The sequence below is a fragment of the Malus domestica genome, chromosome 14, assembly GCF_042453785.1.
Source record: "Malus domestica chromosome 14, GDT2T_hap1".
Taxonomy (NCBI): Eukaryota; Viridiplantae; Streptophyta; class Magnoliopsida; order Rosales; family Rosaceae; genus Malus; species Malus domestica.
The window spans coordinates 16,410,238-16,437,391 of record NC_091674.1 but is presented as its reverse complement, the minus strand read 5'-3'; the positions used below and the strand labels follow the sequence as shown (position 1 = coordinate 16,437,391).

Genomic DNA, 27,154 nt, shown 5'->3' with positions numbered 1-27,154 from the left:
TTCTCCAAGTTCCCAAAGTTGAGAACCTCTAATTTTCCACACCAAGGAGGGACATGAAGAAGAGATGAGTGACCTTGGAGGAGGAAAGATTGCTAGCTAATCTCCTCCAAGGGTGGCCGGCCTCTTAGAGAGAAAGGGAGAGACATTGTGTTCTCATCTTTTCTCTAAAAGAAACCCTAATGAAGAAAAGGCTATAAAGTCATATTTATACCTACCTTCATTGGAGTGGCAAACTTGTAATAAGTCCAAAACCCACTCCTCTATCAATATGGTCGGCCATAGGGTGTTATTGAGCTGTTTGGGCCTTTGTGAATATTTAGTCATTAAGTTGTCATACAACTTAAGTTAATGGGCTTGACGTTCAAAGCCCATTGGGCCTTGAGGCCCAAAACTAACCCGATGTCTTTAACGAACTTTATTCGTTTAATTAATTAACATATTAATTAATCCTTGCCATAAATAATTAAACCATTTAATTATCCTTACTCATCTCCATTGTTTCTTCAATCTCTACCTTACACGGTGTACGATCCATTAGGTTCCTTTTAGCGAGGCAGTGGGCGATTAAAACTCTTTCAAATCGATTGTGAATTAAAACTTACTTTCAATTCTCCCTTTAGTGATTATACACGTTTAGGGCTTCCACAAACCATGAGTGACACCTAGCAGTATGTCATGGTTACCCAAGCTAATCAGAAGAGGTGGAGAACCTATTCAGTTTAGGATTACAATGCAATACAGTCTTTCTCTAATACAATACTCTTGACCACATTGTTTGGTTTGATAGTTTAATCATGTCTACTATCCAATGTGATTCATTTACTTATATGATTACCTTGAATGTGATTTGGAACGACTTCCTAAATCTCATTCATACTCTGGCCAGAGATTCTTAATCATATCATAGAGTATTCTCCCTCAAACGGTTTGAAGGTTAGAGATCCCTTGTTGCGCATTCACTTGCCTCCATGGCTAAGTGACTTAACCCCAACTATGCCGTGGACACCCTCTGACAGAGTGACTTTGACATAGTCAAAGATCAAGGACCTAACCACAAGACAACTATGATGCCTCAAGTCAAAGGACTACTTTGCATTATCCCAACCATGAGTTCTCATGTGACATGAGTATGAGAACTCCTCGTTGATCGTGTTCAGTGGACTCATTCTCTATTGAGCACCTACATGCTTGTCTTGGTGTCAATCACACCAATGACTCGAGACCAGTCATGAAGGATTATTTTGTGAAAACATTTTCTTTTAAGCAACATCTATAAGCATGCAATTAACAATTAAAGGCGAAATCATGCTTGCATGCACTTAAAACAAAACATTAACCAAGAAATTCAAAGCCTAGTAGATTGGTGAACCAAGACTCAACTCAAATCAAAGTGAGTTGAGAAATATACCTTTGTAGATTCCTCTTTGCATAAGCAAAGGCTAATCACCCAAAGAGAGGGCCTTCATTCCTTGCATATTAAATCTATGGATTTGGATGGAAGAATAGGATTCTCCAAGTTCCCAAAATAGAGAACCTCTAAGTATCTTCACCAAGGTTAGATTGGAGAAGAAATGAGTGACCTTGGAGTAGTGGGATTGCTAGATGCACCCTCCAAGGGGCTGGCCTCTTTAGAGAGAAATGGAGAGACATGTTCTCTCCAATTTTCTCCAAAACAAAACCCTTAATGAATTTTGGCTATAAAGTCATATTTATACCTTTATTCATTTGAGTGGCAAACTTGTAAATAAGTCCAAGTTCACTACCCTTAACCATATGGCCGGCCTTAGGGTGTTGTTTGGGCTTTTGGGCTTTTGTGAATTAAGTTGTCATACAACTTAAGTCAATGGGCTTGACGTTCGAAGCCCATTGGGCCTAAACGTCCAAAACTATCCCAAGGTCTTTAACGAACTTATTCGTTTGATTAATTAACATATTAATTAATCCTTACCATAAATAATTAAACCATTTAATTATTCTTACTCATCTCCATTGTTTCTTCAATCTCCACCTTACACGGTGTACGATCCATTAGGTTCCTTTTAGCGAGGCAGTGGGCGATTCAAACTCTTTCAAATCGATTGTGAATTGAAACTTACTTTCAATTCTCCCTTTAGTGATTATACACGTTTAGGGCTTCCACAAACCAAGAGTGACACCTAGCAGCATATCATGGTTACCCAAGCTAATCAGAAGAGGTGGAGAACCTATTCAGTTTAGGATTACAAATGCAATACGGTCTTTCTCTAATACAATACTCTTGACCACATTGTTTGGTTTGATAGTTTATTTATTCATGTCTACTATCCAATGTGATTCGTGTGCTTATATGATTACCTTGAATGTGATTTAGAACGTCATTCCTAAATCTCATTCATACTCTGGCCAGAGATTCTGAATCATATCATAGAGTATTCTCCCTCAAACAGTTTGAAGGTTAGAGATCCCTTGTTGCGCATTCACTTGCCTCCATGGCTAAGTGGCTTAACCCCAACGATGCCGTGGACACTCCAATGGAATGACGTTTGACATAATCAAAGATCAAGGACTTAACCACAAGACAACGACGATGCCTCAGGTCAAAGGACTACTTTGCATTATCCCAACCATGAGTTCTCATGTGACATGAATATGAGAACTCTTCGTTGATCGTGTTCAGTGAACTCATTCTCTATTGAGCACCTACGTACTTGTCTTGATGTCACACACACCAATGACTCGAGACTAGTCACTATCCTTGAGAGAAGACACAGTACGTACTGATCTTAACGAACTGTCAATGCCCAATTGGCAATCCTATGATCAGGAACGTTTAGGATATGTATACGAAAAAGAATGGTCTCATGAATCTAACTTCTTTAAATTACATTCTCCTAATTACATATTCCTTGGACTTATCGTTTAAGCATATAACATTTATATGAGACGGCTTAAAACAATAATCTTTGCCCTTGATATTAAACTAGATTAGTTTAACATGTGAAATGTCCATAAAGTATCATCATATGATTGGTTTTAGGGCACATTTCCAACAGTGTGCGTAGTATCGCATTCATCCAGACAACTAACTTTCACACATTCGTAACTAATCACGTGTTTAATTGAATTCAGCCACATGTATACAAGAAACATGATTCAATTAACACATTTTCAAGGACAAGATTGATAAGATTATCCATAACTAAAACAAACACCAAATATGAATCCAAGAACATAGAAAGATGTTCACAAAGTAAATGGTTTACTAAAGGGATTCAACCAATAAGGCGACTCATGTCAAAATTCTGCTCTTCCAACGATATTTGGTGGAGCAAAATTAGTCTCACATATTGACTACGAGAATGGTACTCCTCAACAACATTGGTAAAGGCATAAACATGTGCATAACCAATAATATATTTCATCGAGACAAAAGTAGATTCTGCAGGGTTAAGGTTCGGAAATATTATCCTTTATTCTTGAAGTTTTAGGTCTTACGTACCAAGGATCACGCATTGGGCATGATGCCACCCCTTGGTTAGCCTTGATTCTACCATACATTGTAAAAACAAACTCAAAATTGGATTGTGAGAGAGTCAGACCTAAACATAGGTTCGGTAAGCTCCAACCGAAGTTGGACGAGTCTTTCGGTAAGCCTCTGCTGAAGCAGAGCAATGCTGTTTAGTGCATCTCTGCCGAAGTATAGCATTACCATTCAGTAGGCTTTAACCAAACTGGGTTGTGCCACTCGGTAGACTCCAATCGAACTGGGTTTATACCTTTCGGAAAACTCTAGCCGAAGTTGGGTCTATAACTTTCTCTCATGTTTGTGGTAGTAATCAGATCTGAGAATTTTGGTAAACTTCCCCATTCTACACTGCTGCCTCATGAGTGAGTTAGAAACATGGAAGGACAAGAAAAAGTATTCTCTAGTCAAAATTCGATCGAATTTATAAACTTCAAAATCTTACTCATTCATGGACGTAATTGTGGTGTGATTCAGGCAATATTTTTCATGATTAGACAGTCCGTAGAAGCGAGCCAAAGAGCCATGGAATCCTCGTTCATTTTGTAATGCTTTGGGCATTGAAGGAAATTTTGTGAAAAACATGTTCATTTGAGCAACATTTATAGCATGCAATTAACAAATTAAAGGCGGAATCATGCTTGCATGCACTCAAAACAAAACATTACCCATTAAATTCAAAGCCTAGTAGATTGGTGAACCTTGACTCAACTTAAAACAACATTTGTTAGTTGAGAAATTATACCTTTGTAGATTCCTCTTTGCATAAGCAAAAGCTAATCACCCAAAGAGAGGGCCTTCATTCCTTGCATCTTAGATCTATGGATTTGGATGGATGAAATGGTTCTCCAAGTTGCCAAAATTGAGAACCTCTAAGTCTCTTCACCAAGGTTAGATTGGATAAGAAATGAGTGACCTTGGAGTAGTAGGATTGCTAGCTAAACCCTCCAAGGAGGCCGGCCACTTTAGAGAGAAAGGAGAGCTTATGTTCTCATCTTTTCCCCAAAAGAAAACCCTAAATGAATTTTGGCTATAAAGTCATATTTATACCTTTATTCATTGGAGTGGCAAACTTGTAATGAAATCCAAAACCCACTACTTTAACAAAATGGCCGGCCATAGGGTTTCATTGGGCTTTTAAGGCCTTTGTGAATTATTTGTCATTAAGTTGTCATACAACTTAAGTCAATGGGCTTGACGTTCGAAGCCCATTGGGCCTTGAGGCCCAAAACTAACCCGTGGTCTTTTAACGAACTTGATTCGTTTGATTAATTAACATATTAATTAATCCTTGCCATAAATAAGTAAACCATTTAATTATTCTTACTCATCTCCATTGTTTCTTCAATCTATGCCTTACACGGTGTACGATCCATTAGGTTCCTTTTAGCGAGGCAGTGGGCGATTAAAACTCTTTCAAATCGATTGTGAATTGAAACTTACTTTCAATTCTCCCTTTAGTAATTATACACGTTTAGGGCTTCCACAAACCATGAGTGACACCTAGCAGTATGTCATGGTTACCCAAGCTAATCAGAAGAGGTGGAGAACCTATTCAGTTTAGGATTACAATGCAATACGGTCTTTCTCTAATACAATACTCTTGATCACATTGTTTGGATTGATAGTTTATTCATGTCTACTATCCAATGTGATTCGTGTGCTTATATGATTACCTTGAATGTGATTTGGAACGACTTCCTAAATATCATTCATACTCTGGCCAGAGATTCTTAATCATATCATAGAGTATTCTCCCTCAAACGGTTTGAAGGTTAGAGATCCCTTGTTGCGCATTCACTTGCCTCCATGGCTAAGTGGCTTAACCCCGACAATGCCGTGGACACCCGCCTGTTGGAGTGACTTTGACATAATCAAAGATCAAGGACTTAACCACAAGACAACTATGATGCCTCAGGTCAAAGGACTACTTTGCATTATCCCAACCATAAGTTCTCATGTGACATGAGTATGAGAACTCCTCGTTGATCGTGTTCAGTGGACTCATTCATTATTGAGCACCTACATGCTTGTCTTGATGTCATACACACCAATGACTCGAGACTAGTCACTCTCCCTGAGAGAAGACACAACACGTACTGATTTTAACAGACTGTCAATGCCCAATTGACAATCCTATGATTAGGAACGTTTAGGATGTGTCTACGAAAAAATGGTCTCATGAATCTAAGTTCTTTAGATCGCATTCTCCCAATCACATATTCCTTGGACTTATCGTTTAGGCGTATAACATTTATATGAGACGGCTCAAACAATAATATTTGCCCTTGATATTAAACTAGATTAGTTTAACATGTGAAATGTCCGTAAAGTATCATCATATGATTGATTTTAGGGCATATTTCCAACAATCTCCCACTTGCACTAGAGCCAATCAGCTTGGTCATCAGTGATGATACCTCTTCTGTAGTCATTTCATAAATGGCTGAGTAGTAGGCCTAGACAATGGATATCTATATGTTATCCATAGAAGCAACCTTGAGAATAACGACGTCACCATTATACATGATTCTTAATCATGTGGTTCAGTCTCTCATATGAGTTCGGATCTTGATGAGACCTTGATTCCTTAGCTTGAGCTATCGCCCATTAGTGTCGTAGTGTCGGTACACTAGAGACACTTTCTGGTTGGAACCGAATGGAGAGTTCATAAATGAACTTTCCCATCCAAACAACATTGTTGTAAGCTTCTATATGGCAATATATTTTGCATTCATAATGGAACACACTAAAGTCATTACTTTTAATGTTTCCATCCAAATATCTGATCGGATCATATTTATATATATTTTTACTTCAAATTCACTCGTCTTTTCTTAGTTAGTTCCTTATATTTTTGAGCTATTTACGTTATTTTTGTGTTTATAGGATTTGTTATGCAAAGAAAATAAAAATGGCACAAACTTGTTATTTACTCACTAAATTTTGTCAGGTTGGAATCAGCGTTTGTACTGGGGTTTTTTATTAAACTTAAAGATGTTTCAGGTGGAATGGTGAGTAACGCACAAAGAAAAGAAGCAGCAAGGCTGCCAAAAAGAAAAATAAAAGAGGAAAAGCAGCACTTGGCTGCCTGGGTGGAACAAAAGAAAACAAAAGAATAAATGAAAGCTGCTGAGTGCAGCGTGGCAGCGTGGGCAGCGTGGAAGAGAGATAAGCAGAAGAAAAGTCAGAAAAGGAAGGATAGCAAAGCAGCGGAAAAAGGGTAGTGTGAAACGTGGAAGTGGGCTGTCTTAGAGCACAGGATATGAAGAGAGAAGGTGCAGAAATAAAAAAAAGGAGAAATATAAGGGAAAAAGCTGCCTTTGAGCAGCGGAAAGGAGAAGAGGCTGCGTTGGCAGCTGGTGAGAGCCAGCAGAGAGGGAAATAAAATAATAGAAGGCAGAAAATAGAGGGACAACAGGGAGTCCACACGTGAGGGAGCCTCGGGAGAGACTTAGAAGAGGAATAAAAGTGAGGAGACACAGCAGAAAGCAAGGGGGGGGATTGGTGGAAGAGAGGGAGAAGCTGCCTTTGGGCAGCTCGCAGAGAGCGCAGTGGCGCAGAGAAGTCAGCTGGACTGACACGGGATAGGGCAGTGATTGGCGCGGGAGAAGAGACGCTGCCTTGGCAGCGTGACTGAAGAGAGAGGTTAAGAAAGAAAGCTGCCATTTGGCAGCTTGAGCATGAGGTGAGGTCCGAGAAGAAATCAGCGCGAGGGGAGAGAACTGCAGGCGCAGGAACGAGAAACCAACGGCACAGAAAGCTACCCTTGGCAGCGTGGGCACGAATGCAGCAGATCTCTTTCGGTTTAATCTCTCTAAACTTCTATTTTGTTTCTATTTTTAATAATGTGTAAATAAACTGATTTTGGCTAGAGGTTAATTCAAAGTCATGATTATATTTGTAATATGAATTGATTACCTTCGGTTGTGATTTCATAAGTTGTGAATTCAATTTACTTATCTGTTCGTATAAAAACTGATTTGTGTATGTTGGTTGAGAGTGCACGCTTAATTTACATGCATGAATTTGATGCTAGAATATAAGTGAATTTCACCTAATCGTTATGAACTTATATTCACAAGTAGTAAAGGTTGCTAGTCACAATCACGTTAAGTAAATTCTTGGCATAAGTTTCATGCAAATCATAGTAACGAGTGTCCCGTCAATGCTTATGTTTTTCATAAAACTTAATGATTCTTGCTTGTATCTCTATTATGCAACTCATGTAAGGAACTTGTAGGGAATGTTTTGGGTTGTCGTATGCAATCATCCAACCCAATAACTTGTGGAAAAACTGAGGGTTAATTAGTGCAATTCACGGTTAATTTGGGGCGTTGAGTATTCATAGCTTATCGAAAAGCAACTGGAAATCATTTTGTATGCAAGTATAACATGTGTGGAGAAGAACCCTCTAGCTAGTCCGTCATCTATCCTTTCACCTTAATTTCATGTTTTTGTCAATTTTGTAATTTATTTAAGTTTAATTTATTTCTCGTCAAAACCAAAAACCCCCCATTATTAAATTCTATTATTTAATTAGTTTTCATTGTTGTTAGTCTTTTAATTCAATTTTCGTCCATTTCAGTTCCTAGTGTCTAATTTGATTGTTTTCATTATTTTGAGTCATTCTAAGTGTGTTTCGAGTTATTAGAGTTTTTAGCCTAATTTTGTGTCCTTGAGTCTTATTTAATATTTTTAAATTAATTTAGAATAGATTAGCAATCCCTCCTAATCCCCGGCCTAGAACGATACCCTACTTACATCTATACTACAATTGACAAAAAGAGGGTTTAATTTGTATGTCAAGTAATTTTGCGCATCAATATCTCTTTAGTCATAATAAAGAGATATTTGATTATCTCTTCATTCATAATGAAGAAATATCCAATGATGGATTAGATTCATAATCGAATACATTTACGCTTCCATTACGTTACTCTAATTCTTCCTCATTCTTTAAGGAATCTATCCTTTAGTATTTCTTAAATACTTAAGGACTCACTTGACAGTTGCCGTGGTTCTGATCCTGGGCTTGCACTGATATCGTCTTGTACCTTTCTAGGTACAACTCATATCAATGTTTTTCATACAATATGAAATACATAAATCACCTCTCTGCGTATGCATAAAGGATTCTATTTACGCATTATTTCTTTGGGAGTCAAAGGGTACGTTCCCTTTGAGAAGGGCAACTTGCTAGTCTCACTAGAGTCGTCCTTCTAATTGAAGTTTATCATCATATGAGAAACTTCCTAGCATCTCTTGTCTATTATTAGGGCTTGATATAATCCAATTATATCCTAAAATCTATCAATATAGATTTCCATCCCGTGTATATAGATTATGTCTCCCATATACATTCTATCTTCATATAATGTTTTAAAGTCATAACTTTAACGAAGAAGTATTCTTTTCATTTCCAAAATCAATATATCATATATTTGTGTGTATATATATATATATATATATATATATATATATATATATATATATATATATATATATATTCAAATTTAGGAACATGATTAACTCCCACTAATCTTTTGTAAACCTAGTAAACAAAAGATTCATTTACATCTTTATGAGAAATCAAACGTTTTGATCTTTCTCTCATAAGACGTTTACAGCTCCCACTAGCTTGCTAAGATCCATGATGGTTGGATCTCTACAACTTACATGTCTTGTGATTCATAGTTTTAGACATATATTATCAAGACTATCTTAATAATGGTTTCGGAAACCTATATTATGTCCAAACGTTGAATCACCATTTAGTTGTAGCTTGCAATCTTCGAATTAATTGAAAACAAGACTACGTCAAAGATGGTTTCTTCAAAGTCAACCATTCTCTTTGATTGTAGTCACCTTAAGCTACCAATTAGCTATTTAAGGTTTCATTATTTCAGGTCAAATGGTACTTTACCATTTCCTTGAGTATATATCGTATATACACTCAATGTAGTCATAAGGATTTTCATTCTTATTTCTTTCGAATTAAGAGGTGTAACTCTATGACATAGTCATAAAGTTCAAACCATTCAACTGAGACGGTTTATAAATCCTTCTCGACTACCTTGGAGCTTGTGGTATAGGAACTAGGTTGTTATATTTGTTGATCACTATCTTGTTTCTTAAAGAACCATTCTTTGAGTTCTATCCCTCGTTCATTTGCTCTATCTTGGGCAAATCCTAGTGTAGGATTACAATGAACTACCCAACAAACAACATTTGTTAGTTGGTTTATAGAAGTGATATCCAAATGTTAATTTAAGGATATCCACAAGATAATTCTCAAACAAATATTGCTTATTAGCACACAACCCCAAATCTTAACATGATTAAGATTTGTCTTTCTTTCCAACTACATCTTATGGAGTCATGAAAATTTTGGAAGATCTTCTAATTGACAATTATATTGTCATAGAAGCATATATCCTATATATGGGTAATTGATAACATCCAACGAACTAAATCTTATTCAAGTTCGTTCTTCTCCTAATGGAGAAATCCATTATCTTTTGATGCTTCTTTCCTTGATATTTTTCAAGGAAACTGTTCTAAAGTGTTATCTTTCCTTGGATCAAATCTAAGGAGGCAAATACTTTAGACGTCTTACTCATCAACTTACATTTCTTGAATTCTTTGAAACCTTTTGCAAAGTATTCGGACTTGTGTTTATTCAAAATAAACTATAGTCCAACCGAGAGTGATCTTTGGTGAATGTCATACAACATGAGTAGTATTATGTTGTGGACAAGTGCCACTAACATCTAAGTGAATTAACCTCAACAACTTTGTGATTCTTTCTTCTTTCCAAAAGAATAAAGATTCGAACATTTCGCCTCTATACAATTTTAATAAGAAGGTATTGGATCCGGATCTAACGATCCAAAGCATCCATCTATGACCAACTCGTAATTTATGTTTTAGAGGTATCACAACTCAGTTGGGATTAGTCACTACCTTGCAACCTTTTGGGTTTTAAGCATCATTATATTCTAAACAGTTAACACTACCATATCATCTATACTATAGAGATAATCAATTAGATTACTATAATCCAATCATTGACTAATAAAGAACAATGTTTTGTCAAACAAAACATTCATCTATCTCTACTATAGTGACGGAATTAAGTTCCTTAAAATTGGAATGTAAAGACAATCTTTGGTTTTTCCAATTTCTTTGGTAGTTCGTATGAGGAAGTAAGTACTATCTGCTTTCGCAGAGATCTTTATTTTATTCACGTTCCGAATGTGAAGCACCTTTTCTTCTCTCATATATCTTCTACTTCTTATTAGTCACACTTTTACAACGATTGTAAAACATAGTTACTAATACGGAATCAAGCATTCAAGTAGAAGAACCAACTGTTTTGAACTATTCAAGAACAATTTACAACACCTTCGAAAGGTGTGTTCTTGACACTTGCAAGACATTTCTTGCAAATACCCCTTCCAATGTCCATCCTTTCATAAAGAAAGTTTGTTCCCTTGGAGTTTATTTCGCTTTCTTCATTTGACTTCTCCTTTGACTACAATAGTCATGGTCCCTAAACTCCCACTATCTCTCTTGAAACTTATTTCAATTGTGTTATACACATCAAACGATTTGGAGAGTGTGTGGTTATTGTTCACTATATAGTTTACAATAAACTTAGTGAACCATTTGGATAGGGACACAAAGGTGAAGTCCTTGCCTAGTTTCCGTTTCTAGAAGTGGTTTAACACTTCAACACTCAATGATTCAAAATCATCATAAGTCCATGTCGATGGACTATATTTTTGTCAACCAACCATTATGTTCTAAACATAATTACAAACTTTCAAGAGTTGTTCAAGGCAACTCTCATTTCTTCATACAACAATTTGTAAGTGAAGAATTATGGCACATAAAGTGTCCATGCCTTTGTGCTTTCTTCTTAAGTTCCTTGTTCATGTAACAAAGAAACAAGCACTAATGTTTTCGTTAGTTAAGGGTTGTTCAAAGCAACTCTTATTTCTTCATACAACGATTTGTAATTGAAGAATTATGACTTTAAAAGTGTTGTCCTCTTTATGATAGACTTATCTAACATGTTCTTCCAATGGTACATTATCAATAGGAAGATTGTGAGGATGAGACTACTTAGGTACATATACAATCCATTTAAGACAATCTTTGGGATTGTTGTACCAAGTCCGGAAACTAAAGCATTCGGCTTTTCTTTGTCAAGTTTTGGATAGCGTTTGCAAATATATTGGTAAACAAATACATAACGAATATAAATTGATTGATTTTAAGCCATTTGATTCGGGTCTTTAAATCAAATAGCACCACCCACTATTTTTGGCAAATTCCATATCCCTCATTGGAATTCGAGAGTTTTTGGATGAAACTCTTAGTAGGGTATGGGAGACTCACCATTACCAAGCCCACCTCAGAAGAATATCATATTGGCTAGCAACAATAATGATGAGAGGATAACGCTTTAGCCATTTACAACTTTTGTAATTACCCATCTAATTTGGCCTCTAGAAAATGATGCCTCAGAAGAATATCATATTGGCACCATTGCACTTAGTTAAGTCATTCCCACCATGCTAGTTCAAGTAGGGGTTCAAGAATGGCCTCAGAAGAATATCATATTGACCATACGCGTTGCCTACCTTCACTTCATCATATGTTTATAGGCTTCTCTTGAATGTAAGCACATACTTTGCATACCCCAGAACTGGACGAATACGGTGTATGAGTCACAAACGATTGAAGCTCACCATGGTGGAAGGCCTACGAAGAGATGTTCAAAGCATCTCTCGCTTATCAACTTAATAATGGTTTGGTTGAGGGTTTTAGGTCTCATCACATATAAATATTCATTTTAATCTTTATTAAAACAATTTTGGTCCTATTACAACTATTGGTCCATTTGATTGAATTTAGTTGTATATAATACTCCCACTATGCTTATAAAACGGTTTTTAAAGCAAGAGTATATGATACTACTAACATAAACTTTGCATTCATTTGATGGACTATATAGTTGCCTTAGGGCCTTAAGATGACTATGAACCTTTGTTTAGATTCAACACGAGCCTAGTGTTGAATCTCGGTCTAGGGATGGTGATTGATTTTAGTTACGCGTTTAATCACATTAAGGCGTGTTGTCTTAGGGGCGTTGGACCCTCTACTCCATTTTCATGCATATCAAATAATACAAGAAATGAGTACTTCAAAGTAAAGATGAGCTTATGCTCTTTACAACATTTGAATAAAACAAATTACTTTAAAGTAAAGAAGAGCTTATGCTCTTTTACAACATTTGATCAAATCAAATTACAACCAAAATCTAATCTACACATTCCCATGGTTCAAACAAATTTGAAACGGCCTTTTACATAGCTCAATTATCGTAGGCTTAGGTTCATAATCACCCTTTAATTAATTAACACTTTAACTAATTAAATTGAATGCAACATTTTCATTTGGTTTTTGTATCCATAAAATTGATTTAAATGGAGCTAAATGAAATGAAAATCCAATTCTCATTTAAAGAGACAAAACCATTTTGTTCTCATCCTAATTTGGGCCAAAATGCAATAACCTCAAATTTTTGGGCTATGTTGTAAAACTTAAACTTTTGAGCTCATTTTGTAAAAACACAAAAGTCCACTACTTCATGTAATCACAACTAGAACCCAAAAATTTCAACAAATTGAAAAATATCATTAAAGGAACAAAACAATTTGTCCTTTAATGATTTTGGGCCTTTAAGTAAATACGTAAACTTTTGAGCCAAAGTTGCAAATACACAAAAGTACCAAAACTTTATGTAATTGCATAAAAGCCCCAAAAGCACCCCACTTGTAGGGTGGCCGGTTTTAGATAGAGTGAGGAATGCAAAATTTTGAAATTTCTCAACAAAGTCATAAAGCCATGCAAGTGGTGTGTGTGACATAAAATCATGCAAGTGGTGTGTGTGTGTAAGAGAAGTACTTCTTACACACCCATCACCATTTCTATCACCTTTCAAAATTTCAATCACATTAAAACATTTGATAAAGCACAAAACAAAGACTTTATGAAATAAATCAAAACTTCGAATCAAAACACCAAACTTTTTGTTCTTGGCTAAAATGTCAAGAACAATGAAGAACATTCATGAAAAACCCATAAAAGCTTCATGAACATTTTTCATCCAAAGACATCCCAAAAACACTCAAACTTAAGGGAAATAACATATAACCAAACTAGGGTACATAGGGGTTCCAAAAGTTACTTGAAAACACTTTTAACAAGTCAAACATGAACCCAAAAATCCACCCTTTGGATTTGGCCGAAAATCCCCAAAAACATGGCACCAAATTTTAGCTCCAATATTCATGCTCATATGAACTACATCTACAACATTTGAGATGGCAAATTTTCTAACAAAATTTACATTCAAAGAAGCAAGAATAAAGCTTGTAACATATTACAACATTTAAATCAAAGACTATGAACTACAAAACCCAAAAGGATTCACCAACTACTAGACCTAGGCTCTGATACCACTTGAAGGAAATTTTGTGAAAAATATGTTCATTTGAGCAACATCTATAGCATGCAATTAACAAATTAAAGGCGGAATCATGCTTGCATGAACTCAAAACAAAACATTACCCATTAAATTCAAAGCCTAGTAGATTGGTGAACCTTGACTCAACTTAAAACAACATTTGTTAGTTGAGAAATTATACCTTTGTAGATTCCTCTTTGCATAAGCAAGGGCTAATCACCCAAAGAGAGGGCCTTCATTCCTTGCATCTTAGATCTATGGATTTGGATGGATGAAATGGTTCTCCAAGTTCCCAAAATTGAGAACCTCTAAGTCTCTTCACCAAGGTTAGATTGGAGAAGAAATGAGTGACCTTAGAGTAGTAGGATTGCTAGCTAAATCCTCCAAGGAGGCCGGCCACTTTAGAGAGAAAGGAGAGCTTATGTTCTCATCCTTTCCCCAAAAGAAAACCCTAAATGAATTTTGGCTATAAAGTCATATTTATACCTTTATTCATTGGAGTGGCAAACTTGTAATTAAGTCCAAAACCCACTCCTTTAACAAAATGGCCGGCCATAGGGTTTCATTGGGCTTTTAAGGCCTTTGTGAATTATTTGTCATTAAGTTGTCATACAACTTAAGTCAATGGGCTTGACGTTCGAAGCCCATTGGGCCTTGAGGCCCAAAACTAACCCGTGGTCTTTTAATGAACTTGATTCGTTTGATTAATTAACATATTAATTAATCCTTGCCATAAATAATTAAACCATTTAATTATTCTTACTCATCTCCATTGTTTCTTCAATCTATGCCTTACACGGTGTACGATCCATTAGGTTCCTTTTAGCGAGGCAGTGGGCGATTAAAACTCTTTCAAATCGATTGTGAATTGAAACTTACTTTCAATTCTCCCCTTAGTGATTATACACGTTTAGGGCTTCCATAAACCATGAGTGACACCTAGCAGTATGTCATGGTTACCCAAGCTAATCAAAAGAGGTGGAGAACTTATTCAGTTTAGGATTACAATGCAATACGGTCTTTCTCTAATACAATACTCTTGATCACATTGTTTGGATTGATAGTTTATTCATGTCTACTATCCAATGTGATTCGTGTGCTTATATGATTACCTTGAATGTGATTTGGAACGACTTCCTAAATATCATTCATACTCTGGCCAGAGATTCTTAATCATATCATAGAGTATTCTCCCTCAAACGGTTTGAAGGTTAGAGATCCCTTGTTGCGCATTCACTTGCCTCCATGACTAAGTGGCTTAACCCTGACGATGCCGTGGACACCCGCCTGATGGAGTGACTTTGACATAATCAAAGATCAAGGACTTAACCACAAGACAACTATGATGCCTCAGGTCAAAGGACTACTTTGCATTATCCCAACCATGAGTTCTCATGTGACATGAGTATGAGAACTCCTCGTTGATCGTGTTCAGTGGACTCATTCATTATTGAGCACCTACATCCTTGTCTTGATGTCACACACACTAATGACTCGAGACTAGTCACTCTCCCTGAGAGAATACACAGCACGTACTGATCTTAACGGACTGTCAATGCCCAATTGGCAATCCTATGATCAGGAACGTTTAGGATGTGTCTACGAAAGAATGGTCTCATGAATCTAACTTATTTAGATCGCATTCTCCCAATCACATATTCCTTGGACTTATCGTTTAGGCGTATAACATTTATATGAGACGGCTCAAACAATAATCTTTGCCCTTGATATTAAACTAGATTAGTTTAACATGTGAAATGTCCGTAAAGTATCATCATATGATTGGTTTTAGGGCACATTTCCAACAGGTATAAGTCTTTGAATGAAGATCATGGCAAAGGCTTAGTCAGTTCTTCCATGCCATTGTTGGCTTCAATGGTTTCTCAGCTTCTTGATAGTCAAGTGGAAATTCAAATCTTGTACCCCACATAAAGTGGTTTCTATTAGAAACGTCCAAATCAATGAAATCAAAATTGTTACGGTTCGACAATCCACTGATTGAAGGGAACAATATTGTGATTGGTGCTATGTGAATGAATCATCCATAAGCACCAAAGTTAGAACATTTGGGTTCTAAGACATGGTATACATGAAAAACGTCGGGTTTTCATGGGTGTATTTGTTTTGTGAAAACTTCAAGTTTCAAAGGCACTAAATTTGAAACTACAGGTTCATGTTTAGTCATGAACTTCAGGTCCATAAAAAGAGGTTCCTGCAAGAACACAAAATACAATATACAACTAAGTGTAGTGGATTTGGGTTGCTTCAGAAACTCAAGTGTGAGTGTTTTGGGACTATGAAAGGGAGTCAACAATTCAAAGAAACGAAACAATGTATTGAATCATTAATTGCCAAAAAGTGGACTTCAGGCCAATAATTTTGGATTAATTGTTAGATTAATGGACTGCTGGTCACTTTAATTAATTCAATAAATCAGACCATACAGGGCTGATTGTAGAAGCAAGAAATAATAATAACATTAGGGTTAAAATTATTTAAAATGCCAAAAATAGCATTGGATTCGAAAAATCATAGTCCAATTATGGTGGGCTTGGGTGCCGTGAGTAGGGCAAGGCCCAAAAAATGGTTATAGGGCCACGGGTGCCTGCGGAGTAGCCCAAGCATGACTGCAGGCCACGGGCCAAGTCTGGGTAAGCTCAGCCGCAAGGGCTGGCTTGGTGTGGTTTTTGGGCCAAAGCGCTCACAAGCCCAACAATGCTGGCTTGGGTTGAGGCTCTACAAAGCCCAGCCAAGGCTGGCTTTGTGGTTTGGGTCGTAGCAAAGCAAGCCCAGCAACTTAGAGGAATTCAGTTAGGAGTTGATAACTTGGTTAATTGTATCTCCTTGAATGTAGGACCATAAGGATTACATAATGGAGTGGTGGAAAACCCCACGACTGAAATGCAAGCGTACTGCTTGCAGTTACCAAACTGCCATCCTTAATGGGAGGGGGTAGTTATGCTGAGATGTGTGTGTGTGTGTATATATATATATATATATATATATATTTTGGTCCCTGCTGAAGGAAATATTCGTTACATTTGAGAGACAAATTCTAGATTCATTACCAGAGGCGAACATAAGGTTTCCATTGAGTAGAAGATCAAAGTGCAAGAGGATTGTGTTTGTACAATGGTTTCTTCAGGTAAAATCTTGAATTATCACAAACACTATGTCACCAAGCTTTTACGTGTGCATGTCGCCACAACCTTGTAGTATTAACCTTAGGTACTTAGAGTTTACAAATGCATCTTTTTCAATTTTGGGAACACCCAACATCTCGAATGGCAGTTCAATGATGTGGTTGCTTCATGCTCTAGAAAGGTTTTAGGTGGTTGCAGATGAATCTTCTTGGTGAACATTTTGGTCATCGTCGGTATCCTCATCATCATCTTGCTATGTGTATGGCAAGTTCTAAATATTTCTATATAATAAGAATTGTACTACTTTCCAACCACCCTTGAGCTTTAGATCATCCAAGTAGAAACTCAAGGATGTAGGGATCAACCTCAAACCTTGATCGATAGCAAGTACACATCTTGAATGAGACTGTCTGCTTTGTCAGGGTTCATATCATACTAATGAAATTTGAACAACATGACTTAATTGCGGTTTGTGTATAACGATTGAACTATACTTAAAAGTTTGCCCAAAAAATAAGTATTCTCATTTACCCTTGGGACAAAATCCATTGTTTTGAGTGCACAGTTTATTGTCTCGTTTAGCTGTTAAGAATTTAACTTCGTTCATGTGACAACCAGCATACGTTTCAACTCTACTGTGACGACATGCTAGTTGGAATAATTTTTTGGCAATCAAGGGCGATTTGTCTTCACTTAAATGTCACATCTAGTAAAATCCAACGACCATTGAATATGTAAGTTTTTTCAAAAGAGAATGAATTTAATTTTTTTTTTTTAGAAAAAACACTTGCATGCTTGAGAAACCAATGTGAATAGGTCTATGGATTTTAACACGTCATCGTGAGCCTTTGCCCAATGACACGAAAGCTTGGGCGAACAAAGCGGCCCATCAAGTAAATGGGACCCAGCTAATGAGCACAACTTTCGTCGCGCAAACCTTATGGTATTACGCGCTATTTTATTTCTCTTCGCGTCAAAAATTTGCCCAACAAATATAGCATTGCCCTACGACTTTTTTTTGTCTCGAAAAGGTTTTGAGTAAACCCTCAATGTTGACCAGCTTTGCCTTACTAACTAAAAAAGTCGTCGGATGAAGTACTTTTACTCGAGAAAATATAGTTCGTCGGACATGATTATGTAGGGCAAGCCTTATTTTCTGATAGTGCTGATACATGCATCCAGCAATTTCATTTTTCAACATGGTACAATAAAAGTTGATGGCTATCTACAATTGAGCGTGTTGATTAGTCTCATAACAATTCTTTTCCATGATTAATTGTAGATGGAATTTAGAGCTACGTAACACTTGTTCGAACCATTAGTTTTGGTTGAGCCAAACAACATGCATGTTCTACTTGTCTTTAATTTGAACAGTTCATTGTTCAAACCATTATTTTTGGTTGAGCCAAAGAACATGCATGCGTGTTCTACTAGTCTTTAATTTGAACAGTTCATTGTTTGTGTTCATAAACTAGAACTTAATTCAATAAATACATTAACAAATTTTGGGACCATTCTGAATTAAGAACTCCATATAGTGCCACATTCAAGGGTATGACTCCAATGCTCTGTGGTATTAAACATCCCGAATTTGTCACTATTTGAAGCATATTTATTTTAGCAGTTCAATCTCAATGTTCAAATCTTGTCGTTTATTTTTTGGGGCTAAATAGCCAAAATGATTCTTGAGATTTGTATAACTCATTACTTTGGTCCCTAACATTTCAAATCAATAAAAGTGGTCCATGAGATTGTCCACCATCCATCATTTTGGTCATTCCGTTAAAAACTCCGTTAAGTGTCCCGGAGCTCTTGGCCGGAAGTTTGGACAATTTTCAAAGCTTCGTAACTTAATCGTTTATTAACCAAATTCGACGCATTATATATTAAAATGAAGATAGGAAAGTGTAGAATAAGATTATACCTATTTGGAAGCCCAATGGCTGCCCGAGATAACCGGAAAATAGCCTCAAAGTTGACTGGTCCGAAGGAAAACCTGAAAACCTGCCGGAAACTGGGTAAACTTTAAACATTCATAACTTCTTCAATACTCAACAAAATCAAGTGATTCAAAAACGAAAATCATACTTCTAGCTGAGATGAAGAGAATGGTACCTTTTTCGATGGCTAAATCGCCGTGGTTTGGCCAGAAAACAGCTCGAAAGTGGCTGTCTTGGTCTTGAGTTAGCCACTTTCGAGTCGTTTTCCGGCCAAACCACAGTGATTTAGCAGTCTAAAAAGATATCATTCTCTTTGTCTCGTCGAGAAGCATGATTTTCGTCTCGTCTAAAATGGTACATTTTCGCTCCGTTACATTGTGGAAAATTTGACCATTTAATTAGGACGAGACTATTTGGAGAAATTATTTCTGACACCAAATTGGACTGGACAAAATTTGCATGCATGAGATATGATTTCTCTTCTGATATCTTTATACAGAAAAAATACAGGAGGCAAATGTAAGAGAGAGTCCAGTCCTCTACTGTCCAGCCAGCCAGACAGAATCCGTGGCGGTGAGGTGAAATCATGGAGGTCAAAATTTGAAAAGATGAGACAAGAATTTCAAACTTTGGGAGTAAAGACAGACAAATTTTAAATTTTTTTCTGATAAACCAATCAGCCATAGATTGTGGCTGCCTCATGGATGGATTGGTTGCTTCCCTCCCGATCACATTATTAACTTTTGGCAAAATACGAGTGTTTTGTCACCAATGACAACAACTCTCCCACTAAATCCGAAAACGCGCCCAATTTCATGATCCCACAAACCCCACAAGTCTCCATCGCCATAATGTAAATGCAGCCTTTCATTTTGTTCGTATGTTTATACTTCAGGGGCCGATCAACAATCCTTTCTTTTTTTTCTTTTTTCTTTTCGGTTTTTGGTTTTATTTTTTCAACTAAAATTGTTTGATAGTTGTTTTCGGTTTTAATTTATTCCTAAAACATTGGTTTGATTTCAATTTTGAAAACTGAAATAATTTAACAAACCATAGTTGTTGAAATGTGAAAGAAATTTACAATTAACATGCAGTTATCGTACACAAAAAAAAAAAAATAATACAGAAGCCATGCAAGAGAATATTCAAAGTTAGTTTCATTGGAACAATTCTCATATTATTACTAACTAATTTCCTATGGAGAATGGAAGATTTGTCTTTGTTAGTGACAAGCTGGATTGGAATTTCCGATCCAAATTCGAATCTTTTCGCAAAGGATTGGATGAAAAATAGAAGACATTTAGAGATTCTAAATTTCTTAAAAATAGTAAATTAAAAAAAAAGAATTTTTTTAAAAATTGTTTCAGATTATTTCCAATGAATTTGTTTCGAAAGTTACAGTTTTTTAATAGTTATTTGGTAATTTTGTGTATATTATCTTTATTTAGTAAGTCTCATAAAGTAGCATTAGTACATACATGGAAAGGAAATCATGGAAATAATTTCTCATGCCTTGTTTTAGAGAGTACGAAATGTCATGCGATAATAGGAAAATACATTTTTTAAGTATTTGAAAATTAAAAAAGAACACCTAAACCGTCTAAATGATATGAGATTTGATTACCATGCAGGTCATCACAATTCCAAGGCAAACAATATCTTGTTGGGAAATGGAATGACACATTTTGTATTTGACTTTTGTAAATAACATGTTTAATATTCAATTATTCTTATAACTGATTTATTGGATGACTTAGCGTATAGTGTGAATTTTTTTGTATATAAGACAAAGGATTCATAAAATATAACATGTGTGATTGATAGAAAACAATATGAAAATCCAAGGGTCGCCCATTTTCAATAGGGGAATTGAATATCATTGTTTTATTAACACTAATCTCATGTTAAAAAATCATTATATAATAGCAGCTGAGAACAATCTTGTTATAAAATTCACACACGTAACAGACAATATCTTTTATCTTCAGCTTTAGTGCGCAAAGAGAGAGAACTCTTGAAAAAAAAAATAGAAGGAGGTGACGAGTCTGTCTGATGACCGTTAAAAGTTGGAAATGCAGAAAGCCAGAAAAAGAGAGAGAGAGAGAGAGAGAGAGAGAGAGAGAGAGAGAAGTTGGAAAGCAACCCAACTTAATATTTTCTTCATTTGAAAGCTTTCCTCCCGAGTCCTCATCCTCGTTGTCACTGCAAATTGCAATTTACCAGTCACTTTCACCATAAAATTTCTAACATCCTTTGCTTTTATTTTTATATATATCTCTCTTTCTTTCCCTTTGCATTTTCTTATTTTTCTCATTAATTTTCAATAACTTCTCCTCCTCCTTGTTCAACTCTCTCCGGTCTCCATCTCCCATTTGAGATTATGCTTTCTGGGCTTCTTTCTACACAGTCAGTTTGACGTTGAAGTTCCAAGATTTCTATATATACTGCAAGAAATCCAGAGGAATCTGCACATTCAAAGAAAAAGGCTTCCATTTTTTCTCAAGTTTTCCAGGTACCTCTTTCTCTCTGTTTCTTATGTTTCATTGTAAATTTCTCTTGAATTAGTTGATATTTGCGAAACTTTAAATTTTGGGTATGCATGTTTTTATTAGAATAGTTCGTGTTTTAATTTGGTTTGGTTGTGAGACAAGATTTTTCACTTTCTATAGAAACAAACAGAAAATGTCTCTTCATACAAAATTTGATTAGTACTAGCTAATTAAGAGCTAATCACACTAGTAGGTGCAGCTAGCTTGTAGTTTTTGAGCTGCTAAAATTGAGGTAACACAGGCCCAGTAAAAGATATTTTGGCTTGAATTTCCTCTTTTTCCTGTTGTTGTTCCTTAATCTCCAATGAACTGCTGGAAAAGTGAGAATTTATTTACTTGTTTCAACTTATAAGGTAGAAATTTCTTGGGGAGATGAATTGATGGCCATAACCTGTCTATTATGCTCCATCTTCAAAGGGCAGTTGTGATTTTTTATTTCTCTATAAAACACCAACAACAAAGTCTTATCTCACCAAGTGGGTTGGTTATTTGAATCATAAAATGCCACCGTGCTCGATTTTGTGTCATGTCTTCCAATAAATCCAAGTAATCCAAACCTTTTCTCATAGTCTCTTTCCAAGTCTTCCTGGGTCTTCCTCTACTCTTTTGGTATGTCTCTTAAATCACATTTTCTAACCGGTGCGTCTATAGGTCTTCATGTCACATATCCAAATCACCTTAACTGATTTTCTCTCATCTTATCTTCAATTTCAGTTATTCTTAATTTATCTCAGATATCGTTTTTTCTAATTTTATCCTTTCTCTGAAGAAACAAATCTCTATAGCCATGAATCGTTGAAAAAAGCTCACATGGTGGGACACGCAAACGAAGACTATGGTACATCACAATCATCTATATTTATATAAAACCAGAATCCGCAACTGTCGACTTTGAACATATATATATATATATATATATATATATATATATATATATTTTTTTTTTTTTTTTTTTTTTTTTTTTTTTATTTCCTTACCGTTTCTATGGTATTTCTTCTTGGTTAAGTTCATGTCATTCTTTGTGAGTTTATATGCAACCCGGGAGAAAAACAACTGCATTCTTATGGGGGTCATTGGGTTTGAAATTACGAAAACTTGTATGCTACTTCGTTGTCCATCCTCGCACCTTCTCTAGTTTGGTGATGTAAATTTGGTGTTATTTTCTATTGCCAAGCTCTCCCAATTCACTCATCGTGGCAAGGATGACACCCCCAAAAAGCCCTATGCCGAGAAGCCCTATGCCGAGAAGCCCTATGCCAAAGAGCCCTATGATATGCGAAAAGTACGAGACAGGATGTATGTGGCATTTATATGGCCTCTTTAACTTTCGTCAAGGTCATTCGAATAAGAAGCTGCTTTCGCACCAGAGGCATTTAAAGAGAACTGGTAAGGCACAATTGTGAATTGAACGGTGTTGAATTATTTCTGGTTTAATTTGGTCATTTGCAAACTGGTGACAGACTTATTGAGGAATGAAAAGTACTGAATATGGCATACTTTGAACCTTTTTTTTGCAGTACTGAAAAGGTTCATAATTTTTCTTTGTATGCAGATGACGGAAATTTTAAGACCAAGCTTGATTTGCTTAACAAAATGGATGAGAAGAGCGAAAACATGGGTGTAAGTTCCAAGTTCCACCGGCCTACTTTTACAATCGAACATGGTGTATATTTTCATGTACCTGAATGTTTGTTCAAAAGACCATTCTTATGATTCATGATGCCTGCTAGCTTTTTTGTTTTGACTTATAGAAGACTAAGGAAATATGTCAACTGATGTTCTCTATTCTTTCGGGTCTTCTGAGTTCTGTGTGTGTACATACATTGCCAAAATACTATTTGATCAATTACTGGAGTACTAGGCAAGAAAAAATGGAACTGATATATTAATGGGCTCTTCAAACCATCTGGGAGAAATATTAGTGGTAGACAAAATTTCGGAGTTTGAGAACATTCGCAGTAGACAAAATTTCCTTCGTTGTTTGCTTTGTTTTCTCTGATATGCTCTCACACAACTGAAAGCTGACATGGTTACTTGATCGAGTAAACACTAAAACAAAATATTTGATAAGCATTTTCAATTGTTCAGGATGCAATGAAGAACAAAACTCAAACAGTTGACTCAAATATGACAAGCACAAGAAGGCTTAAGGGGGAAGAGTTGTCAACCGAGCTGCAGATAAATAAGAAGCTTGCTACTGATGAAGTGAAACATATGCAATCTGATTCTAAACTCGTTGGTCCGTTACCAAAGAATAATGGAAAGACTAGCGATAATCGTCAGAGATCTAATGAGATACCACTTCACAGTCTGAAGAATGAAACTAAGCATCGAAACCCTCCTAGTTCAACTTCAGTGGAAAAACCCCACTCAGCAGCATTGCCGGAAGTATTAAGCAAAGAGGTGCATAGAAAAAAGCGAACAGGATGTGGCTGTAAAAGCATTGATTATGTAAAGTATGACCAGCTTAATGAGAATAATCTTCCGCCGGGACAAATGAATGCAGTGGAGGCCATTGTAAGTCAAAAATTCATTAACGAGGTGAACTACCAGTCTAAACAGTTATCAGATGCGTTGCAGATTTTGAATTCGAATAAAGAATTGTTTATAAAACTCCTACAAGACCCCAATTCTCTGCTAGTCAAACACATCGAAGACCTCCGAGAATCTCAGGCAAGAAAACATCAAAGTAAATCTGTCTGTGAAGAGAACATTTCAGAACAAAGGACAAGTAAAGCAAGGCAATCTGAAGGTCCTTCTGGCATTCACAAGTTAAATTCCTGTGATATGTACCAGCCTCAGGCAAGTGGTGATTGTGGATTTTCAGAGAGAATAGTAGTTTTAACACCTACCCCACCAAGATTGCAAAATTCTTCAGATGGTATCGATTCTTGCTCCACCATTCAATCTTATTACAGCTTGAGAAGTAATGGGGAAATTGAGAGGCCTGCAAATTTTTCCCTCAGCCGTATAAAGAGGAAACTGAGACGTGCTATAGGGCTAAGCAGCAAAGAGCAGGACTCAAAGACAATCAATGGTACACTTCAAATATCTCCTTGCCAAGGCTCAGAAGACGATTCTAAAGGAAAAGCTGTAGAGATCATTAGAAGAAATTCACCTGGCTCCAATAATGCTGCTGACAGTGGAGTAGTGAGCAAGTCTTCTCTTGATATCGAGAACAGAGTCAACATAAGCAAGGTGAATGAATGTGAATCAAACATTGGATGTGAAGCTGCATCAACCAGTGGATGTGGCCTTCAAAACTCAAACATTTCGCTTGTTAGCCAACCAAAGCGAAAAGAATCTGAAACTTTTGCGGAGGCTATGGAACATCTGTCAGAATTGTTAACGAATGGAAAAAGGGATAAGAACAACTTTGAAAGACAGGCACAGAAAACCTTGGAAAAGGTGGCATCATTTCCTGAGTATGACTTCTTGCCTACACGCAGTCCCGTGAGGGACTGGGAAAATACATTTGTTGATGAACCAATGCGATTTTCACCCTACAGCAATTACCAACTGGTATATGAGAACAAGTCTAGGCTTCAGATTCTGAAAGAAAAGAAAACCTGCTACTCAAGTCCACTGAGGCAGGATGTAGAGGCCATGCCTGAGAATAAGAAACTCGATCAATTACAAGTTATTGATATACAGCGAAATATTGACACCAAACGGCTAGGAGATAATTCAAGGCTTAAAGGTATGGACTTACCTTCATTGTTTACTTATGTTCTATTTTGTTTAGCTTTGTTTAGCTAATAATCAATCTTCTGCAGGCTGTGTCCAAATTGTAAAGAATAATTCCACTGCGCACCGAGGAGAAACTAATTCGGTAGAAGTGTCCTCTATGCACCCAGGAGAACCTAGTTCTTTGGAAGTTCTATCCAAACCAGATAGCACGGAGAAGACCAACACTGCAGAGACTAGTGATGCTACATGCCAAGGAGAAACTGATCCTTTTGAGGATCAGCCACTAACATCTTCACCAGATGTTTTCTCAGCAACTCCAATTATTCAGAGGGTCGAGGGTTCTGATAACATTGAAGATAAACGAGAGCAGCCAAGTCCAGTTTCTGTACTTGAGCACTATTATTTCGACGCCACCAGTCCCGCAAGCACCATATCTGAACCTGGTAAGCTTCACAAGGACCTACCATTTTTTCTTTCTTTTCATTTCCACTATCCACTTCATGCGACTGAATTAAACCATGCATCCATTTCTGCAGCCGAAGAGCACCAATCTCATCCTCTTACGAGGTCCCCTCTGTACATTGAAACTTCTTCTTTGAGTGAACACCATGTTATCTGGGAGTACGTGAGGGCAGTGCTGCAAGCTTCCAGCTTAAATTGGGATGAGCTTTCACTGATGCGGCATTCATCAGATCAACTGCTTGACCCATTCTTGTTTGATGCAGTCAAGTTGCAGGCTAACCAATTCAGTGATGATTGTATGCTGCTCTTTGACTGTATAAATGAAGTTCTTGTCGAGGTATATCATACTCAGCTTCCATACTCCCCGTTGGTGTCATTTATCAAGCCAATTGCCTCAAGACAACTTTCCATTGAGAAAACTGTGATTAATGAGGTGATGAAGTCTGTTGATTGGTACCTCTTACCGCATTCATCACCACGGAAGTTGCAGAAAATTGTTGAAAAGGACATAACAAGCTCTGGAACATGGCTAGATCTCCGGAATGATTCTGAGGAGGTTGTTTTCGAGATGGTAGAAGATGTTTTAGAAGAACTGATCATGGAAACCATATTTTAGCAGCCCTTCTGAAAAATTATACTACCTATAGATTTGGTCTGCATTGGACAATGGAAATTAGGCACTCGGGTTGGTTAGAAGAACTGGTTTTAAGTCACTTGAGAAATGTCTTATGACTTCTTGAACAAGCATGCAAAGATCAGTATTGGGCACCCTTGGATCTCATTTGTGTACACTGCGTATAGTTTACATCAAACCTCTTATAGCTACTAACCATTAGTGTCATCTTTTTAGTGTATGGGGAGGTCAATGTATATATAATAAGCCTTGTGTCTTTGGTCTAGTGTCGACGGAATAAGTCAACAATGTATTTCAATCTAGCTAACAAAACGAAGTAAAGAAAATAAATAATATGAAAGGTTGACTGTTCCAATTACTTGTTGCTTTCGTTCAAATTGTGTTGTTTACATTTCTTAGATTGACACTCTTTTGGATATTTATTAATCCATAAGAAACTTAACCTGTTCATGAATACCTGCTTGTTTGGGTGCAAGTACAAACTGTACAATGCTATGGATTAGAGCTTAATTACTAAATGCATGTTTTCTAATCAGAACCCTTTTTTGGGTAAATGAATAAGAACCCTATTCTTCTTTTGTTAAGCAAACTCGGAACCTTTCTATGTTTCCATGTACAGGTGCAGTTACTGCCGACAACGATACTACGAATTTCTGTACATTTAACTTGGCTAAAATTTATGTTCATTAGGAAT

The 27,154-nt window shown here is 36.5% G+C and overlaps 1 protein-coding gene across 2 annotated transcripts; it reads left to right on the top strand.

The window, feature by feature from the left end:
• Positions 1 to 21,071: 21,071 nt before the first annotated feature.
• LOC103454761 (uncharacterized) lies at positions 21,072 to 26,818 on the top strand. 2 transcript variants are annotated; one of them, XM_070812238.1, is made up of 7 exons: positions 21,222 to 21,637; positions 22,444 to 22,512; positions 22,849 to 23,060; positions 23,227 to 23,294; positions 23,763 to 25,374; positions 25,451 to 25,807; positions 25,901 to 26,818. In XM_070812238.1, the coding sequence occupies exons 3-7, from the start codon at positions 22,877 to 22,879 to the stop codon at positions 26,440 to 26,442; spliced, it is 2,763 nt and encodes a 920-aa protein (XP_070668339.1). In that variant the 5' UTR covers positions 21,222 to 21,637; positions 22,444 to 22,512; positions 22,849 to 22,876; the 3' UTR covers positions 26,443 to 26,818. The 2 variants fall into 2 exon arrangements, with proteins under 2 accessions (XP_008392583.3, XP_070668339.1); XM_008394361.4 differs by lacking the exon at positions 22,444 to 22,512 and having other exon boundaries at positions 21,072 to 21,637.
• Positions 26,819 to 27,154: the final 336 nt, after the last annotated feature.